Source organism: Pezoporus wallicus, unplaced genomic scaffold (genome assembly GCF_028554395.1).
Source record: "Pezoporus wallicus isolate ANWC-B61680 ecotype Strahan unplaced genomic scaffold, APGP_CSIRO_Pwel_v1 contig_818, whole genome shotgun sequence".
NCBI lineage: Eukaryota > Metazoa > Chordata > Aves > Psittaciformes > Psittacidae > Pezoporus > Pezoporus wallicus.
In genome coordinates, this window is record NW_026636248.1 from 5,578,449 (window position 1) to 5,597,811 (window position 19,363).

The 19,363-nt window shown below is 45.2% G+C and overlaps 1 protein-coding gene across 7 annotated transcripts in view; it reads right to left on the reverse strand.

The window, feature by feature from the left end:
- Positions 1-16,616, reverse strand: part of ZCCHC2 (zinc finger CCHC-type containing 2) — a 45,168-nt gene extending 28,552 nt beyond the window's left edge. For 5 of the 7 annotated variants that reach the window (XR_008970915.1, XM_057399398.1, XM_057399397.1 and 2 more), the window contains exons 1-2: positions 15,416-16,616; positions 1,524-1,635 (exon numbers count right to left, since the gene is read on the reverse strand). Coding sequence is in view for 6 of the 7 variants with exons in the window: in XM_057399398.1 (XP_057255381.1) it covers positions 1,524-1,635; positions 15,416-16,345 (1,042 nt within the window). In the remaining variant the exon portion in view is untranslated. The remainder of the gene's footprint in view (positions 1-1,523; positions 1,636-15,415) is intronic. The other 2 variants (XM_057399396.1, XM_057399394.1) reach the window with 2 other exon arrangements.
- Between the last annotated feature and the right edge of the window lie 2,747 nt (positions 16,617-19,363).

The following is a 19,363-nucleotide window of genomic DNA, read 5'->3' on the forward strand; positions in this document are numbered from 1 at the left end:
TATAAATAAATTTTATTACACATGGTAGTACCTTCAGCTTCCTTAACTTCTTTCGCTGCTGCTGCATGTTTCGTCATAGTAATACAAGAGGTAATTACAGTGTTGTTGCTGCACAGTTCCAACAGGCAGCTTTAAAATTGTTTCCATAATCACATTTTAAATATTCTAAATGGCTACACTGAGAAGAAATGTTTGAGGATATAAGCCAGTGAGGCATGTTATACCTCTACATCTATTTTGGACACAACACATGCATTCAGGAAGATTAAGTCAAGCATGTATGCATGACACTGCTTTCACTGTAAGTATAAGCCAATATTTCTAAAAATCATATTCATGATAGCTGGATTTTATTATCAGTGCTATTTCTAACCCAGCAAAGGAGATTTCTGTAGCAGGGGCTCTCTATCACATACATGTATATCGAATACCACAAAATTATTCTGATCCTTCACTGTAGTTTCTAACTATGATAATGCAAAAGCCGAGAAACATTTAATCTCTTTGCTAGATTCAATAATTCAACTTTTCTGTCCTTCCCTCGCTTAATTCAAGAGCACTGCTAAAGAGAGTTTCTGATTTGTGAGTACGAACACTTTGAACTCTCTAAAAGGATTTGAAACAGGTTTGGTTTATGCCATCCGCCACAATCTCCTTCTGCATTGTTTTTTGGCTTGTTTTTTTATTTTGGGGGATTTTTGGGGTTTGGGTTTTTTTTCCCCTAGGAATTAAAATTCAAATTGCCTGCCTTCAAAGTGTAATTAAATCTCCACAGTACAGACAAAGAACATGTATGAAGAAAACAGGAATAGCAATAGCTTGCCCAGGTTGCCAGCTCTTCAGTATCTGTAGGATGGCATAGACTAATTTTGAGAAGTGATTTGCTAATCTTGTTGGAGAATAAAGGGAAAGAATAAATCTGTTTTCAATAATGCTTATTTCTTCAAAGAGAAGAAACTGTGCTGGCAATTGCACAGAAGAGTTCTGTTTATTCTCTGAAGCCTTGTTCTCATGCTCCCTAACATAGCCAAAAGACGACTGACTTCTATGGAAAGCCTCTCATTTCTCCAAACTACCACTACTACAAAATCACCCAATGTGTGTTTTTTTTTTATTTTTGGGGGGTTTTAATACTAATCAAATACAACTGAATCAAGAGGCAAAAGCCTTCCACTATTTCACAGTACCTTCATCTTAAGTTTTGGTTAAAAAAAAATCTATAAACACCGTTAATAAAATTGCATTAAAATTTTCTTGGTTTCTCACAAATCCCACTTCTTTTTTTCAGGAGGAAGCCCATCTGCAATCAATTTTCATGCATGCAGTCACTAGTGGTTAGCAGCAAACAAGAATGACAACTTACTATAATAAAGAAAAGACCAAGTAGCCAGCAGAGCAGCTATTATACTTCCCAATCATTGCAGTTTCTCATTCAAATGAACAGCAAGACAGATGCAAGATTTCTACAACTACCAGGACAGTTTAACATTAAAGAACCCTTTTGAAAGAAATCTCAAATATACCTTCTCGCTGAGGTCTATGGGAAGTCATTGACAGTCCATCGTGAGGTGCCGTGGTTCGTTCTAGCAAACTGGTCTCATTACTTGACATGCACTCACTATGCGAAAAGTCATTCTAAATTAAGAAGGGAAAAAAAAAAGTCTTATTAGGCGTGTATTATCAAATGTTGTGCTAAACAGTAGAAATGACAAAAAAATTGGCTCCTTATTTGGTATTTTACAGGAGAAAAAACTGAAGTTCTTTACAGTGGCAAAGAGGTGGTCATTAGCCGTTTCAGCTCTTACTTTTTAAATTTATTATTAAATGTCAGCTATAACCTCCAGTGTTTCACTGACCTTATTTTAAAAACAGAACAGAGTGAACAGAACAGAAGAACAGATCATGTGCCTTTAGGGTTCCTCAAGCTGGACAATACCATCAGCTCAGAACTTCATTACTAATTTACAGTTAGCATGACCTCTGTCAATTACTAACCTGTGAAGTCATCTACTTGCTTACACTCTAAACATATTCTCCTCAATTATATTCATGCACCGTATCTTCAGCCTGACACCTTTAATATATAGGAAATCAGGACATATGGTCCTAACAGCTAAATCCATACATTACCTTACTAACTAAACATTCGGAATGCAACCAGTTGCCATCAACACCCGCTCTTCCGTGGGGAAAAGGACAGACTGAAAACTCATCTCCCCCCACATTTGTATGCAGACTTCAAAATCATATGCCAAGAATTATTACTGTTTCAAGACAGTGCATAAGGAGGGACAGAAAAAGAAAACATGTACGACAGATAAGAGAAAAAAGAATAAACTAGGCTAACAATGATAAATTGGAGAAAAGTATTAGATGAGCATGGGCTTCAAGTGTCTTTTCTAGGGTAACAAAAGTCTGTATGATTTTCCCCAACTTAAGATAAAAAACCTATCAATTTACATGTTCTTCAATGATCAGGTCTTGTTAAAAACCAAACTGACCAATCAAGCTAAAATTCAAAAATGTTTTAAAATGTCCAATGCAACCACGTTTTGCCAGACATGTAGACTTCAGATGCAACCGGGTTTGCCAGCTGAGCAGCACAATTCACATTTCAAGAAAATGACAGATTGCCTTTGAAGATGTATCCACAGAGAACTAGGAAACACTGGAAGTTACTAGTGAATCTATTTTAAGTGAAGCACCTCTATTTATCTGTAACAAGGAGCATAACATCTGAGCTTAGCAAGTACCTAAATGCTATCAGTATGTAAATACCGTACCAATGATAGCAGCAGTGGCAGCAACACAGAGGGGGAGAGAAGGTGGTTTTCTGTTTAACACCACAAATGCTGTTTTTTATTAAGCAGTGGAAGCTAAAACAGAGCTAAGTTTCTTAGGAAAGCTTTCAAAGGAAACAAGTTAAACAGAGAACATTTAATGCACCACAAATATTTAGCAACTGGTCTGCATGAAAACTAGAAGGTCAATAAACATCTGTCTTACTATCAGCTCTATACAACAAATAAAATACCTGGGAGAAATTAATACTTTTTTGAGTAGATGTGTATTGAAAGTTCAAAGTCTGTTCCTCTCATTCAGGATGAAGAACATGACTCCACTGAAAGATGTTCACCAAAGATGGGTAGAGGAAAAATACAAATCTTGAAAGAGTTCTCTCATTTTTAAATACAGGAAGGTTAAGATTTTGGAAAGAAGTCCAAGAATACATGTGGTTTTTTTTTTTTCTAAAGGGCTTGTGCAACATAATGAGACAAACCAGCAGCCAAGACTAGTTACGTTGTTTGGTACAGAAGTCCCTAAGACTGTCACATGAGGCATACTAGAATAAGGAAGCACAGAGGTGTCAAAAGACTTTGGAATCCCGCTGCAGTTTGAGAGTTCTTAATGAACTTCTTCAGATTTGACAGGTGTACCAGCTAAAGCTGGCTTCATCTCAGTAAACCAGCTTTTTATCATCTATAGCGACATAGTTCAGTGGTGGCCTTGGCAGTCCTGGGGTAATGGTTGGACTTGATCTTAAAGGTCTTTTCCGACCTAGTTGATTTTATGGTTCTGTAGTGTTGGTGCAACTGTGGCAACTCCTGACAATACATGCAACTCATTTAGGACCCAATAAGTACACAGGCATCAAGTCTGCCCTTGGCATCCTGTTAATTTCATCCATCACATCAACAGCAGTACACATCTAGCAAGTGAACATCTATGTGCCTTTAGATCACACTGCAGTGGGCTGAGGAACTGAATGACATTTTAGCCATTTCATCTAAATCAGTGCATGGTTTGTATCCTACCTGTCAGTAATTTCAGGTTTCAAAACAATCAGATTATAAATATAGAGAATGCTTTATTTCCTCAAGATAAAACTTATGCCAGTCCCTAGCCACTCAGTAAACAATTTCAGCAAACTTATCAAAACAGTATTTCATGCTTCAAACATCTAATAAATTATGAGCACAATGTTAGACACAGAATAAAAAGGGAACATAGCTGTGTATCAGTGAGACTGCATTTTAACAGCTTTAGCACACTTCCAAGTTTAGGTTAATAAACAAAATAAAAATACCCACAAGCATGCTCTGGAGAGCACTTTCAGATCTTCTCAGAACTCCCACTGATACTGTTGTGTCAGACGTTTCACAGTAACTGTGGACATAACCAAACCCAAGTACTTCACTTTTCAAGTGTTAACTCCTGGTCATGCATTATTCACAAAACTGTTGGCATTTAAGCATTAAAAGCACCCTGTTAAAACTGTGACTCATTTAAGACTGCCCATAAAAAGCACTACTACTATGATTAACTGGCTGTGCCCAAACTACATAAGCTAACAAGTTTAGCATGTATTTTGCTATGAGTGAATGTCTTCCTGATGTGAAATCAAACCACCGAACCAAGATTTCTAGCAAAGATCAATGCCAATTCTTTGGCAGAGGTAAGGTCTTCCTTATAAACTACAGACACTCACTCTGTCAAAAGAACTTTTGTATCTTTCTTTCACAGCGCATGCAGAAGACAACAGACATTTGGATTAACTCTAACAGAGGCTCTCAAACTATTCAATTTCTTTTATGTTTCTAAGATGCCTTTTTCTACCTCTGAAATCATCAGCATAAGAGCTGAAGGCAATGCTTCATTCATTGTAAGGAACAAGCTGAGACTTCCACCTAATCAAATACTCTTTTTTTACAATGAACAAACGGATCTAAACCCAACAGAATGTAAAAAGTCACACCTCTTGCATTCAGTCAGGCTATTTGTTTTGATTAATGGAAAAATACATTACAGTCTATTCTAATAAATAACTGCTAGTTAAGAAGTCAAAGAAACTGTAAGCAGTTTTTAGAAGAAAGGTGTGGAAATAAGATTTATTTTAAAGAGGTGCTGTGCTCAGCTCATGTCAAAGCAGCATTAAATATTTCTCTAAACCTCCTAATACCAGAAAATTGCTTCTCACCGAGCATATATATCATCTTTGTAACAGTGTTCCAATATTTTTGCAGTTACTCTAGAACGGTTACTTTTGGCAGCATTCTATACCCCCTGAAATACATCCACATTTGAAGGCTCCCTCTAAATTGCAAAATATTACAAGGTTCAGACCTGTATTTAAAGAAGTCCTGATATCAGTGATTATATAAATCATTATATCTGTAAAGAAGGTCAGAATTTACTCACTTGAAAAATGCTTCACTTAGAAGGTTAAACCTGTAATATGTACTGTGTGCACTCTGCGAATGACAGCTTTTACAATACCAACTGAACTCGGGAGGAGTCAGTGCCGTAATCCAGGGCAGGCATTGCTGTACCTTACAGCCTGCAAGGGCTGCTTCTGTGCCAGCTCCAGATCCTATCTTAAGCTGCATTACACCTCTTCACATTTGGTGTTAGCTACTGTGACAGTCCTACATCAAACACTCCCAAGTAACAAAAATACAAGTGGCACTGTCAAAGCAGACAACTTCAGCACACAAGTGACTGGAAAGTCTAGGCAGCCCAGAGGGCCAATGAATATTAGGAATGACAGTGCAGGTTGCTACCTGTGCCAGTCACACTACAAACACAAGTCCTTTAAAACTGGGGATGGTCGCAAGGAGCTCCTGCTGATGGTCATGCTGTATAGAGCTAATAGTGCTAATCATTTCCTGCCAATGTATAAAATGTATTCACACAACACATGCAAGTGTAAAGTTAATTCTTGCATAAGCTTTTGCCACTGTAAAGCTTTCACATACAAAGATTCACTGCAGCTCACAGCGCTGCTTCTAATGATTAAAATACAGTGAAGCAAGAAATGTGGGGGGCCCCAAACCAGCTGTCAGATAATTAGATAATCACATAGATCTTTGTGACAGGTTAGAGGATTAACTATATTTGTCCCTGAAAGTGAAACATGCCAAGAGAGCACTCTAAAAATTGTCTGCTCTCACAGCCTAGACAACAGTTTTGTATCCAAGACTTCTTTCCTCGTATGGCTGAGAGTAACTGCCATATTTTAAAAAACACGTATCACTTGAGATGTTTCCTGGGACTGTATCATAGCCTGGTTTGGGTTGGAAGGGACCTTAAAGATCATCTAGTTCCAACAACCTGCCATGGGCAGGGACACCTTCCATGAGACAAGGTTGCTCCAAACCCCATCCAACCTGGCCTTGAACACTTCCAGGGGTGGGGCAGCCACAACTTCTCTGGGCAACCTCTGCCAGGGCCTTGCCACTGACGTAGCGAAGAATTTCTTCTTTATATTTCATCTACATCTACCTTCTGCCAGTCTAATGCCATTTCCTCTTGTCCTATCACTACATGCCCCTGTAAAAATTCCTTCTCCATCATTCTTTTAGGTCCCTTCCAGGTAACGGAAGATTGCTATAAGGTGTCCCTGGAGCCTTTTCTTCTCACTGAGGGACAGTGTCAAATGCTTTTTGCATGAGTGCAGGTAGATGACATCTACTGCTCTTCCCTATCCACTAACACTGTAACTCCACTGTAGAAGGCCACAAAGGCCAAATTTGTCACGTACAATTTGCCCTTAGTGAAGCCATTCTGGCTGTCCACAATCATCTCATTTTCCACATGCCTTAGCATAGTTTTCAGGAGGATCTGCTCCATGACTTTGCCAGGCACCAAGGTGAGACTGACCAGCCTATAGCTCCCCAGGTTTTTGAGTTTTTTTTTCCCTTTTTAAAAAATGTGGGTTACATTTCCTTTTTTGGTTTATTTTTTTTTTGTCTGTAGGAACTTCACCGGTCTGCTGTGACTTCTCAAATTCGATGGCACTTCATCCACCAGTTCCCTCAGGATTTGTGGATGTATCTCTTCAGGTTCCTTAGATGGTCTTGAATCTGACCTTCTCCCACAGCAGGTGGTTGGTTGTTATCCCAAGTCACAGCCTTTAACTTCTGTGACTTGGGTGATGTGGCTGAAGCACTTAATGGTGAAGACTGAGGCAAAAAAGTCATTAAGTACCTCAGCCTTCTCCGTATCCCGTGTATCCAGGTCTTCCGTTTCCTTCCAGAGAGTACACATATTTTCCCTAGTCTTCCTTTTATCGCTGATGTACCTATAGAAGTTTTTCTTGTCGCCCTTGACATCCCTCGTCAGATTTAATACCACCAGGGCTTTAGCTTTCCTAACCTGTTTCCTGGCTGCTTGGAAAATTTCTCTGTATTTCTCCCAGGCTACCTGTCCTTGTCTTCCACCCTCTTTAGGCTTCCTTTCTGTGTTGGAGTTTCCCCAGAAGTTCCCTGTCCATTCACACAGGCCTGCTGGTGGTTCTGCCTGACTTCCTCTTCACTGGGATGCATCACTCCTGAGCTTAGAAAAGGTCATCCCTGAATATTAACCAGCTTTCTCAGGTCCCTCTTGCCTCCAGGGCTTTATCCCATGGTATTCTATCAAGCAGATCCCTGATGAGGCCAAAGTCTGCTCTCCTGAAGTCCAGGGGTGCTTGTCTGTAAAGGCAAGCCCTAAATGTCTAAAGTGGAGAGCCATCCTGCTTGGAAGGATGCTGCTCTGCACAACTAACATATGTGAGCTGAGCAAATCTCAGCTAGTCTACACATGACAGATGTCCAGACTCTGCCTTCTATTAATGTAGACGGCTGATCAAAAAATGTCATGCTGGTATTGCTCTGGCAATATGTAATGAAATCTGTTATTTGATAGCCTACTAATCATCATGAGGAAATGATTGATGCACATAAGTCTTCTGATGTTTGCACTGAGCTTTCATAAAAGAACTATTCATGCATCAGCTCTGATGAGCACTAACAAGGGAAACCTGCTTACAGCAGCTGGATCACTTGATTAGTTCTATGTGCCCAAATATGAAAGCTTATTTTCCTGCAAGACTTCAGAAAACGTGCTGTTAGAGATAGCAGCCTTTCAAGCTGTACAGATGCAAACCAGCACAGCTCTTCCATTCCTTTATACGTGGGAAGTGGCAAACAAAACCAGATCAAAGAAGGCATCTTGGAAGAATCAATGTCTAACAGATGATCATGAGCTACCAACTACAGCATCTGTACTTCACACAAATTTGAGTGATATCAGAATAACCATTAATAGAGATGGTGCCAGTTTAAAGACCAAAGCCATGATTTGCTTGAAACAATCCTTACAAGCTACCACCCTTACTGCTTCACAGCTGTGACACGCTGATACGTAGCTATGTAGCTATGTTAGCACAAAGGCTAAACATCACCTTTTAAGAAGCATGTCAGCTGAAACTGCACATATATTTGTGTGCTGCTAAACCCCCTCTTGATGACAACAGCAGCAGAGGACTGTGTGCCACTGCATCTGCACCCTACCACCTAATTCTTACTGTTGCCTGGATACAGGAATAGAACTTGCATACCATCTAATACTTAAATGGAAATCAGCACACAGATTTAGTAGTCACAAATGCAAACATACACAGCAGCAATGCTTCAAAGTCTGTTTAATGTTGACAACTGTGATGCAACAGATTGTCTCCCATGGAAAAAAAACCCACTACTGTCTTGGACAAGCTATTACCTAAATGCAACATCAAGACTTAAGACGATTGCCCTACTGACACTGCTGTTAAATTAGCTTCAGTTCGAAAGCTTTTGAACTACACAATGGCACTGCCTGATTGGTTTGAGATGCAGAGAGCTGTCCTACAAGACTAAGAATGGAATCTGCCTCAAGATCTACCACCAGGAAGACCTACTGAAAGTTCTCTCTTTTAGCCACAGACAACAATCAACTTAAATGCCTACTTGTTGTCTTTTCACATGCAAAATCAACCTCCAGAACAATAATGCTTATTCCACATGGAATCACAGGCCAGAGAAATGGGCAGACGTGAATCTCTTGAAGTTCAACACAGGGAAGTGCAAAGTCCTGCACCTGTGGAGAACAACTATAGGCACCATACAAGCTGAGGCCTAACCAGCTAGACAGTAACTTTGGAACCTACACATATAAAAATGTATACATATACATCTGAAGGGAGGGTGCAAAGAGGCTGGAGCCAGGTTCTTCTCAGTGGTGCCCAGCAGCAGGACCAGAGTCAACAGGCACAAACCAAAACACAAGAGTTTCCCTCTGAACATCAGGAAACACTTTTGCACTGTGAGGGTAACTTGCAGACAGGCTGCAGAGTCTCCATCCCTGGAGATACACAAAAGCTATCTGCACATGGTCCACCACCTCTGAGACCTCTGAAGACCTCCAGAGGTCCCAGCCAACCTCAGTCATTTCGTGGTTCTGTGACCAGACATAAAATCCCATAATATGTGAAATAAAAGTCTGCCTGGCTGAACATACGGTTCAAATGGGGTAATATGCAACTGCCCTATTAACTTGTATCTAAGAAAGCTGGACTGCACAGAGAGAACACACAGTTGCCCAAGAGCACTTTAAGGCGTATTTGTTCTGTGAAACTATTTTAAGAGTTGCTGTAAGAGGCAGCAACAACACACTATGAGGGAGACAGAAACCTTCTGAAAAAACATCAGCTGATTCAGGGAGGAAAGGCACACCATATGACAGCTTCAGCAATCACATATTGACTAACTTGTAGCAAGGTGAAATCATCTCAACTTTAAGACAAACAACGTACCGACCTCTCAGCATTAACAACTTCAGCTATCAAGGCCTGTGTCGATTACACTTAAGTACCAGACATGTCAGCTACAGCAACGATTTACAGTGCTGGTAGAAACACACCACATTCTTTCTCCAAGTCTCATCTTCATCTGAGCTTTTAACAGGATTTAAACCACAATTTCAGGGCAACCTAGCTAGCTCATCATAAAGTAGGGAACTTGAAGCTAAAGCCAGCAATGCAACAGTTCAGATGTTACAGCATCCCCAGTTGGTTGCTCATCCAACAGCTTTGTGTAAGTTCGGTACTGTTACAATTCTATGCTGAGTAAGAAGAAAACTACTTGAATGTGTCATTTCAGACTAATATAAAAATTATCTTCACAACAGTCTAGGGTGATGGAAAGCCCTAAAAAACATCTGCCCCTTACAAGTGGTTCACTGAAGTACGATTAGTACTGAGAAAAGACAATGTCTTCATTACTACTTTTAACTACCAGCAAAGAGTAATATGTCTTCTTGTCCAATCCTTGAACTCAAGAGATCTAAGCAGCATAAAGGTATTCCTTCATGCATGGCTTTCTGAATAACAGAAAATCTGTCATGTTCTTATCTTGCTCTTAAGACACTTCCCAAGGCATTAATTCTCCTTTCACTATTAAAAGTAGTTTTACCTTCTTCGCCCCAAAACGACAAGATTAAGAGGTTGAAGAAAGGCAAGAAGCTCACAAAGGAATGCAATTTCTAGCCAGATCTTTGAGTTTGTCCTCTACAAACTTCAGTCTCTGAAAGTATAAACCCTCAGTCTTTGAGAAATTCACCGAGTTTTGGAGGAAAAGCAAATATTTAATATTAATTGTAGTTAATGGAAAATCAACTGTAGTGTTTACTGGGGCAGCTATGGCTAGACACTGATATTGGCACAATGACATGCCAGATTTAAGCAGACAGAATCCTGCAGACTTCAGCGGTTTCATAAATACAACCATCTTACTGCTGCTGACTGCATCCTCTTCTGCAGCTCTAAGAGCTGAAAGTCCTCGGTACTCCAAGCCCAGTGACATCCTGCTATCCACAAATAAGTCAACACTGGGCAACGCTCAAAAATGGACCACAGCTCAACAACAGTAATCTAAGTGCAAGCATTAGGAAGTCATGGGTATATTTTTAATGACCTCAGTGCTCATTTAATGTTGGAGAACAAACTGGCACGGTTTAACCCTACTATAAAGAGACTGGGCAAGGCTACAAACTTGTCCCAACACCTCATACTCAGAAAAAAACAACTAAAACAACAGAGAGCAGTGAAAGTTTTTACTCCGCAATTTCCTGGAACATTAGCATGCACATTTAGTCAGGAGTCTTTCATTTCAAGCATTGTCTTTTATCTAGTTATTACTTCCTTTCCGGAAGACTTCCAGTAATGTTTCTGGAAATCCTTAACTCCTGCTTGGAGTCAGGGAAATTCGTGTTCAGAGGCAAGGGTGTTAGGTTCACTGAAGGAGATAGGGGTACTTTTTATCTCAGTAGGCAAAACTTTTAAATTTTCCTGAAGCGTACCACCATTTAAGAGATTTTTGCCAAGAGTCAAATGACATTTTTTATCTTTCTGTCTCTTATTTAAGGCAGACTCTGAAGACGCATTTTTCCTTAACTCTATGCCACTAAAAAAAAAAAAAAAAGAGTATATTGCAACTTCAAAATGAGGTTGCCTTTATTTCTGTTCTCACAAAGGTCTTTGATTCTAAAATCAAGTTCTGCTACCTTGTTCTGCTGCAAATGACTGAAGATCAATTATAAAAGCACTCTTCTAATTTGCAAAGTATACTATAATTAGAAGCCTACTAAGAAAAATACTCTGTAAATAGAAACTTTCCCTTTGTTTGTAAGTAGAGACTTCTGTAAAGAATCCTCCAGCCAGCTAATTATAATACTAGTCAGCAAACCATTATCTCCAGGAGATCAAGTATTTCAACAGAACCTTAGTTCTATTACTGTCAAGTATGCCTGATTAAATGTTCCAATGTCTAATGCAAGCCACATATATTATGTTAGCACATATTCAGATCTCCTTCAGCCTTTCAGTGTTCTAACCTCAGATCTTAGATGGGATGGAGCAAGATACAAACAGCTTTGATACTGATGCACTTATTAAACAAGTATAATCGACACAAGAATTGAGCTATGTGCTCTGTTGCTTAAACCAGTATACACAGTAGTATCAGCAGACTCTCTGAACAATAATACTTGTTTTATGACTACAGATGTGAATGCTGCCAATTTATTCTTACACTTCAACTTCACATTCAAAGTTCATATTTGGCACAGCTTAATGTACCATTGACTTTTCTTCCAAAAGGTGCTATTACAAATTACATGTTCATTTAAAAATCTGCAAATTGTAGAATTTCTACCTTAAGAAAAAAAAAAAAAAAATCAGAAAAAAATTGTTAAAGAAACAAAGTTTATGCTATTATAAGGCAATTCTACTCGTAGCCCATCCTGATCCAACAGTGCTCTCTCCTGAAACTTTTGAATTTGTCACTGAACTTTTTTTTTAGTATGTATCACTAAGAAATGTGAAGTTCTCAAAGGATCATTAAATCAGGATACCAAGAAGAGCAACAATCTTATTAATTGTTTGTCAAGAAGGAACTTTAATGTGAGCTTAATCTTACCAGATGGCACAGATCCTACCCAGAAATCGTAATCCCAACCATGGGAAAAAGCAAACTGCTTTATATTGTAGTAGATGTCTGTTCAACACAAATTCTTTACAGGTGAACTCACCGTAGCTAAATATTAGTTTCTCGAAACCTGAGGCCATTTTGTTAGATATGCCGCAGGCAACAGCCCAGTCCTTGCCGTAAAGAATTCAGAGCCTCAACTTGACCAATGAACTACGTGGTTCAACTCCCGGTCCGCACTCCACCACCCGTGCAGACTGATTTCACATCACGGTGCTCTCCAGAGGTAGAGTATTTCAGGGGTCATGTGAGCAACAGCTCTGCCACCACCTGCAGACTGCTCAGCAGGGTGGGCTCCGGAAGCCCGGCAGTGCCGCGGACGGGAAGCCCAGCGCTGCGTTAGCAGCCTTCCCGGCACACCACTTCTCCCGTGGCTCATCCGCACTACTGCCCCGTTTGGGACAGACCTTCCCGCAAAGCCCCGGGGCCTTCCCAACTCCCTTCTGGCCCCGCAGCCCGGCCTCAGGGAAGGGGGTGTGTGGGGGTGTGTGGGTGTGTGTCAGTGCCACGCCACCCACCCTCCCTCCCTCCCTCCCTCCCATTGGGCGGCCGGGAGCGCGGGCCCCCTCCGAGCTCGGGAGGCGGCGGGACCCGCGCGTGACCGGGCCCACGCGCGGCTACGGCGGTGCGGAACAGCCGCGCGCGCGCCCGTTATGCAACACAAGGCACCTCCCCCCACCGGCGGGACAGAGGGAAACCGCCCTGCGGACACGTGACCGGGAGCGCAGGCGCCGCCGCCATCTTGGATGGGGGCGGGAAGCGGGGGTGACCATCCACCACCGCAGCCCTGCCCGGGGACCGGCCCTTCCGCACCCACCGGCACTCTCAGCCCGGGAAAGCGGAGAGACCGGCGGCCGTTACGGGGCTCCTCGGGGTGGGGTCGCCCCCCTCCCCTCCGCTTATCGCTGGCTCTGCGCTGGCAGGTCCCGGCTGCCCCTGTGTAACGGGAAGGAGAAAGTTTAAGCCCTTCTTCCAGGTCCGGCCACTACAAAATGTGACAGGAACCGCCTGCTCCGGGCATTTCCCGTGCAGCCGTGAGGCGCGGCAGCCCGCGGGCTGGCCCTGCGGGGCACGGCCCAGGCTGGGGAGGGCAGGGCGACCGTGGTGAGGGCGGAAGGTGAAGCTGTCGGGAGCTGCAGAGCTGCAACTGGCACGGCCACGGGTCGGGTCACAACTTAAGAGGGAGCCCAGCCCTTCCGACACGAGGCCGGCCAGAGGAAAATTCAAAGAGGTCTTTATGAACCAGTTTCGTTCACAACTGCAGATCCCTGAAGGCACTTAAGGGGGGCCATTTTGGTCCTGTGTGGATTATGGAATATGTGATGTGCATGTTCAGCCAAGCTCACTCGGGCCTCTCAATGCTCCCCGACTAAACAAAACCACTACCACCACTTGGAAGGCTGCTTTTACACTAGAGCCAGGATGCTGCACAAAACAGACTTCGATTCCAGTAGTCCATGAGAGCCTGATCTCTCTATTTGGTGGGACACACTGAGAAGCTACCCCTGATGTGCCAGTTTTGGGCAAGGACTATGTTTCCTGTTACCAGCACTTCAAACCCAGAAAGAACAGTGTCCAGTCTTACCACTTCCTGACACTCATCTTCTCCCTCTCAACATGGACCTCTAGGATTCATTTTGGGATAGAGCTACACTCGATATAGGCCAGTGAGCCAAAATAAATACTTTTGGGACTTATGCTATGAATTCATTATGATTTCAGTACTGTAACATCTACCCACTAGTTTACAACCTAGTAAATGTGCTTTGGCCTTAAAATGATGTAAGAATTCACTTAACGTACTTGAAGGCTTAGATATTCACGCCCGTCTCTTCTGGGTATTCCTTAAGAGCATATCCTGTCTTTAGCACTCAGAAAAAGGAGTCATCCGTTTCGTGTGGTAGACAATGTAAAACAGTCCTCTAGGAGTGGATGAATTGGACAGCACTGCAAGTAAACTCCAAAACCAGAACCCTCACCGCTTTGTACCCTTTTCAGGTTAGTTCCCGATGATGTGTTTGGCTGAACAGCCTTATAAACACCCCATCTTCCAGCCCTTTCTTCCCCTTTGCATGACAGGCCACCTATAGAGCAGAAACTGCAGAGTTTCAACATGATAGCTTGGTTGCATAAATATGGGGCAGATTTTAAAGGCAATGCTCACCAAGAGGGCAGCAATGAATGGCACTGGGGGAAACCTCAGTCTAAACATAGCTGCTGATGCACCAGAGAATGCCTCAGTGCCACTTGAAGTCTTCATTCTTGGTGACAGCCACCTTCTAGCAACAAGTGGCACATCTGTTTTCAAGATGTGCTCTGCTGTTTCCTCACAGCCCCACAGAAAATCAGCTTTCCTCTGAACAGAAGCTCCAGTTGTGACATTTCAATGTGCTGCTTTAGTAGAATGATTACCACCCTTTCCCAAACATCATCAGCCACCTTACTGAATGTGGCTTTCCACAGAACCAGACCTAGAGCTCATGAGCCCTGACTGCTACCTTGATCCCTGACAAGTCTCATTTGGAGGGGAGGGAAAGAACAGGGTCCACGTAACAATTATTTCAAGGCATTCTATTGTTTTAAGCCCCTAGAGAATGATCTCTTAGGACGTATGGTTTCTGTCTAGCATTATTATTATTATCACTGCAAGTTTAGTCAAGCTATTGCTTGTACTTTTGCATGGTACAACTACTTCAGTGGCCTACAGCACAGGAGGCAGCCTGGCAGTACCCTGCACCCTGTGCTTCAGCAAGGCAGGGTTCAAAAAGCAGTGCTCCAGAAAGCATGGCAGGCTACGAAAAGCGGTCTTCCCTCCCTCCCCAGTTCGTACTAGACGCCCAGCTTGTGGGGGTGGCCGAGGCCTACACTGCCGAGGGGATGAGGGGGAATAGGACAAGCTACCAGGCAAAAGGGGAGGGGGCAGATCCCATGGCGGGGGGGCTTCGGGGAAAGGCAAGCAGCCGCCCTCAGCTCGGAGAAAATCGGGAGGCGGTGAAGGAAAAAGGAGGAGAAGGCGCAGGAAACCGCCCGATGAGATGGCGCAGCGCGAAGAGGCCAGGACGCGGCATTACCTGGGCTTGGTGGCGGCCGAAGCCCTCCTCTTCCTGGTCCCCGCACAAGGCCCTCCTTAGCCGCTCCAGATGCTCCCGCAGGGTGACCCGCTGGTGGAAAGAAAAGGCCGGGTGCAGCGAGGCCATAGTGAAGAGCAGGAGCAACTCCTCTTGTGCGCCGAAGCCCAGGCCCTGTGCGGCGGGGAGGCCGGCCTGCCCGTTTTCCCCGGCTCCGTCCATCACCATCACCACGTCGTCCTCCTCTTCCTCGGCCCCCTCCTCCTCGGCGGCGCCCGCCTGAGGCCGTCGCGCTTGGCAGCTCTGCAGTATGGAGTCCACCTGGGGTAGGAGGCGATGGAGGCGGCCGGCGGCCTCGCGATTCTCGGAGCCCAGCAGGGCCAGGTAGACGATGAGCTTGGAGCGCACGGCCGGGTCGCGGAAGTCGCCGAGCTGCCCGGGGTCGCTGAGCCCGTTGGCCTTCGCCTCCGAGTCGCGGAGGCAGTGGTAGTCCTTGCGGGCCAGGTCTTCCAGGCAGGAGCCCAGGAACCGCAGCTCCAGCGGGTTGCACAGGTCCAGCAGTCCCACCATAAACTCCAGCCGCTGCGCCGAGCCCAGCACCAGCCCGAACCACTCGTACACCGTCTCCTTGTCAGTGCGGGCCGCCGCCGAGCCGGGCCCGCCGCCGGCCGGCGCGGAGGCGGGGGGCGGTGGGCCAGGCCCAGGCCCCGGCCCCAGGCCGTGCAGCTGGCTCGGCCTCTGCAGCCCGCACCCCCTCCCCGCTGCGGCGGCGCCGCCGCGGGCCGGCGCCCGGGGCACCTGCTGCAGCTGGAGGTGACAGTCCAGGGCACCGCCAGGTTCCTTCAGCCCCAGCCCCGCGGCGGCCGCTGCCGCCTCTTCCGCTGCCGCTGCCTTGTGGCTCGTCTGCTTCAGGGGCAGCTTCATCTTCAGCATCCTCGGCGCGGAAGGGGCGCGAGCATCCGACGGGGCCCGGCCGGGAGCGGGAGGTCGCGGCCGGCGCTCACGGGGAGCCGCTCATGCTGCCGCGGCCCTGCCGGCGCGGGAGAGGCGCGCGCAGGGGCAACGTTCCCGGCGGGTGCGCGCGTGGGGAGTGGGCGGGAGGACGGGGGAAGAGCGGGCCTCGCGTGCAGCTGTGGCTCCCGCAGCGGTTCCCCCTCCCCCACCCTTCCCCGGCGGCCGGGCGCGCGCGCACAGCCGGAGGCTGCTGTTGGCTCTCGCGGCCCCGGCCGGCGCGGACTGAGACCCAGCTCCCCGCGGGGGGCGGGCGGAGCGCGCCTCTCCGCCTATCGGCGCTGACAACGTCAGCGCGCTCGCCGCCGTGCGCCGTGGGCATGGGCTTGGGGCAGGCGGCGCGCTGGAGCCCGGGCTGGGCGACCAGAGGTTGGTTAAGGGCTCCTAAGCGTCCTGGCCGGCTTTAGGCGGAGGCTGTCTTCTCCGCGAGCGGCGCGGCACGGCACGGCACGGCTCGGCTCCCACCGCTGTGCGCTCTGTGCCGCCGGGCGCGCCGGGGGCTACGCTATCACTCGTACTCGGGGGGAGTTCCTGAGCTAGGGAGGCGCGGCCGGTTCTCGTCTCTTAACAAGTGGGAGTGGGCGGAGCTGGGCGGCTCCCCGGGCCCGGATGGCGCTGCGAGGAGGGGCGGTGCTTCGCGATGTGGCCGCGGAGTCGTATCTTCCCTAGCAGACCTATGGCAGTGGCCTGACACTTGGCTGAGGCTCTCTTCTGCTTCATGAGTGCAGTTCTCACGCAGATGGAAATTGTTTGGTGGCTCACCAGAGAGCAGTCGAGGAGCAAGCCTCCGTATCTCCTCCTAGCTAAAAGATCTTCCTGAGATAAGGCCGTGCTGGATTGATGATTGGCCTTCGGAGTGCCGAGGCATGTGGATTTGATTTACCCACGGCTGGCAGGGCCGGGCGGAAGGCTGTGCTGCGCCAGTGGAACAATGCTAGTTACATGGCTGTGCCAGCTTCTACATTTCTAATTCAACTGAAACTACTGCTGTTGTAAGATGCCTCACTTTTAAATTACTACTGTTACAGTGCCATGTGGCTTTCTACCAGGATGTTTTACAGTAGGGAAATACAAGGAACATTACAGAAAAAAAAAATATGAGAAAATAGCCAAGGGATAGTCCATCATGAAATACATACACTACATCATGAAAAACTGCCCCTGTTCTGTTCCCAGCTGCTGTGATCCACGACGACGAAGAGCCTACAATTATAAGATCAAGCAGTACTTTGAGTAATCAGAAAGTTGCAATGCTCCTTGCTTTGCCTCCCACACATTTATATAAAGACAGTGTATTTGAAAACAGAACCAAGCTTGTGGCTTGCACAATAACACAGGGGAAAATAAAATGTGTTTTAATTACAATTGTGCCAAGCAGCATCCCCAAACTGCTTACAGCAACAAAGTACAAATTGCTAATGCTGACTTGCTCTTATCTATGTGTCCAGAAGCCCGTTGTGCTACCACGAAAGAGCATATCAAACGGCTGAGTAAATGTCATGCAGATTGTAACAATCTTGTATGCATTGCTCGGATTTGCCACAGAGCAGTCTTGAACGGTAATTATAAACTAAACCACATCCTGGGTTTATATACATATATGTGCAGCAATGTATGTATTTTATTAAAAAAAGAAAAGGAGTAACTTGTAGTTAGCATATGTTGGGTTTATACACACCTCACTGCCACTTGGCAGTAGCAGAAATGGACTTCAACCCAATTCACTGCAGCTCTCCTCATTCATTAGCATCACAGCAGCGCTATCACTGCCCTCAGACATGTAGTGTGTAGTGGGGAGCCCTTTCATCCCAGACTGCCAGCAGTTCTTTGCACATTCCAGGACCCGGAAGGTGAAGAATTGGCCCAAGAAGTCCCATAAACCCATTTTCTTTCATGCTGTGTGCTGGTTAGGGCCTGGCTGGACCCGTGAATTGTTCCAGATCCCCACAGTTATTAGTCAAAGCAGCCATCACGATACCCCAGGATGATATTTTACATTGTCGTTATGAAGCAGCAATTCTAGAATTACAGAAGTTCTTGTCCTATTTTCATTACATATTTTTGTTTCAAAGAAAAATCACCGTGACCATCCCAGGGAATGTGCCAAGGTGGAACTTTGGAAACACAGAAACAAGGCTTGAGGTTTCTGCTTAGTAATTTAAACAGGTATTTAGCCTTAATAGAATTTGCGGGATCAGAATTGCAGTGATCAGAATGTTGGAAATAACATTTCCTACTTTAACAGCACCTGATTCAAATAAAGCGTGATAGTTCCAAACAGATAACACCATGGAGAGTGAAAAGGAATTTAATCTGGGCTAAAGGGAGGAGGGGGATGGGCTGACAGAAAGAGAAGATCTGCTGATTCATTCATCAATCCACAAAGGTGAGGTAAATTGCACACGCATGAGGGGAATGGTTGAAAGTAATACTCCCCTAGTCCAGAAAATACTTGAGCCTATCCTTTTGTGGTAGTTCCCAAACTGACACTTAGTTTCACAAATAATCTGAAAAACCCAATTAACTCATCCCTTCTTAATTTACTCTTTAGTAATGGCTTAAACTATGATACTTGAGAAAAAGAGATGTGAAAGATGTGAAGTCAGGGAAGGGGAGGGGAGAGGGAAAAAGTAAAACGAATAGCATGAGAAAGCAAAAAGAAAACAAAGATATTCCGGGTGGGCTTGTGAGTATTGCAGTAGCTGAGGGAGGAGGTGCCAGCAAGACAGAGGGCAGCACGGAAAGAGAACTGAAACTCAAGTGCCTTGGAGAAATGAAAGTGAAACTCAGGGTGTGAATGGAAGAAGGATACCGTGGGGACATGTATGCTCACTGACCAGGCCACACAACACGAGAGGCTCCTGTAAAATGTGACTTGCACCGGACAGCTGCCCTTGAAGTTTTTTAATCTGATTTTCTTAAAAACAAAACAAAAGACCA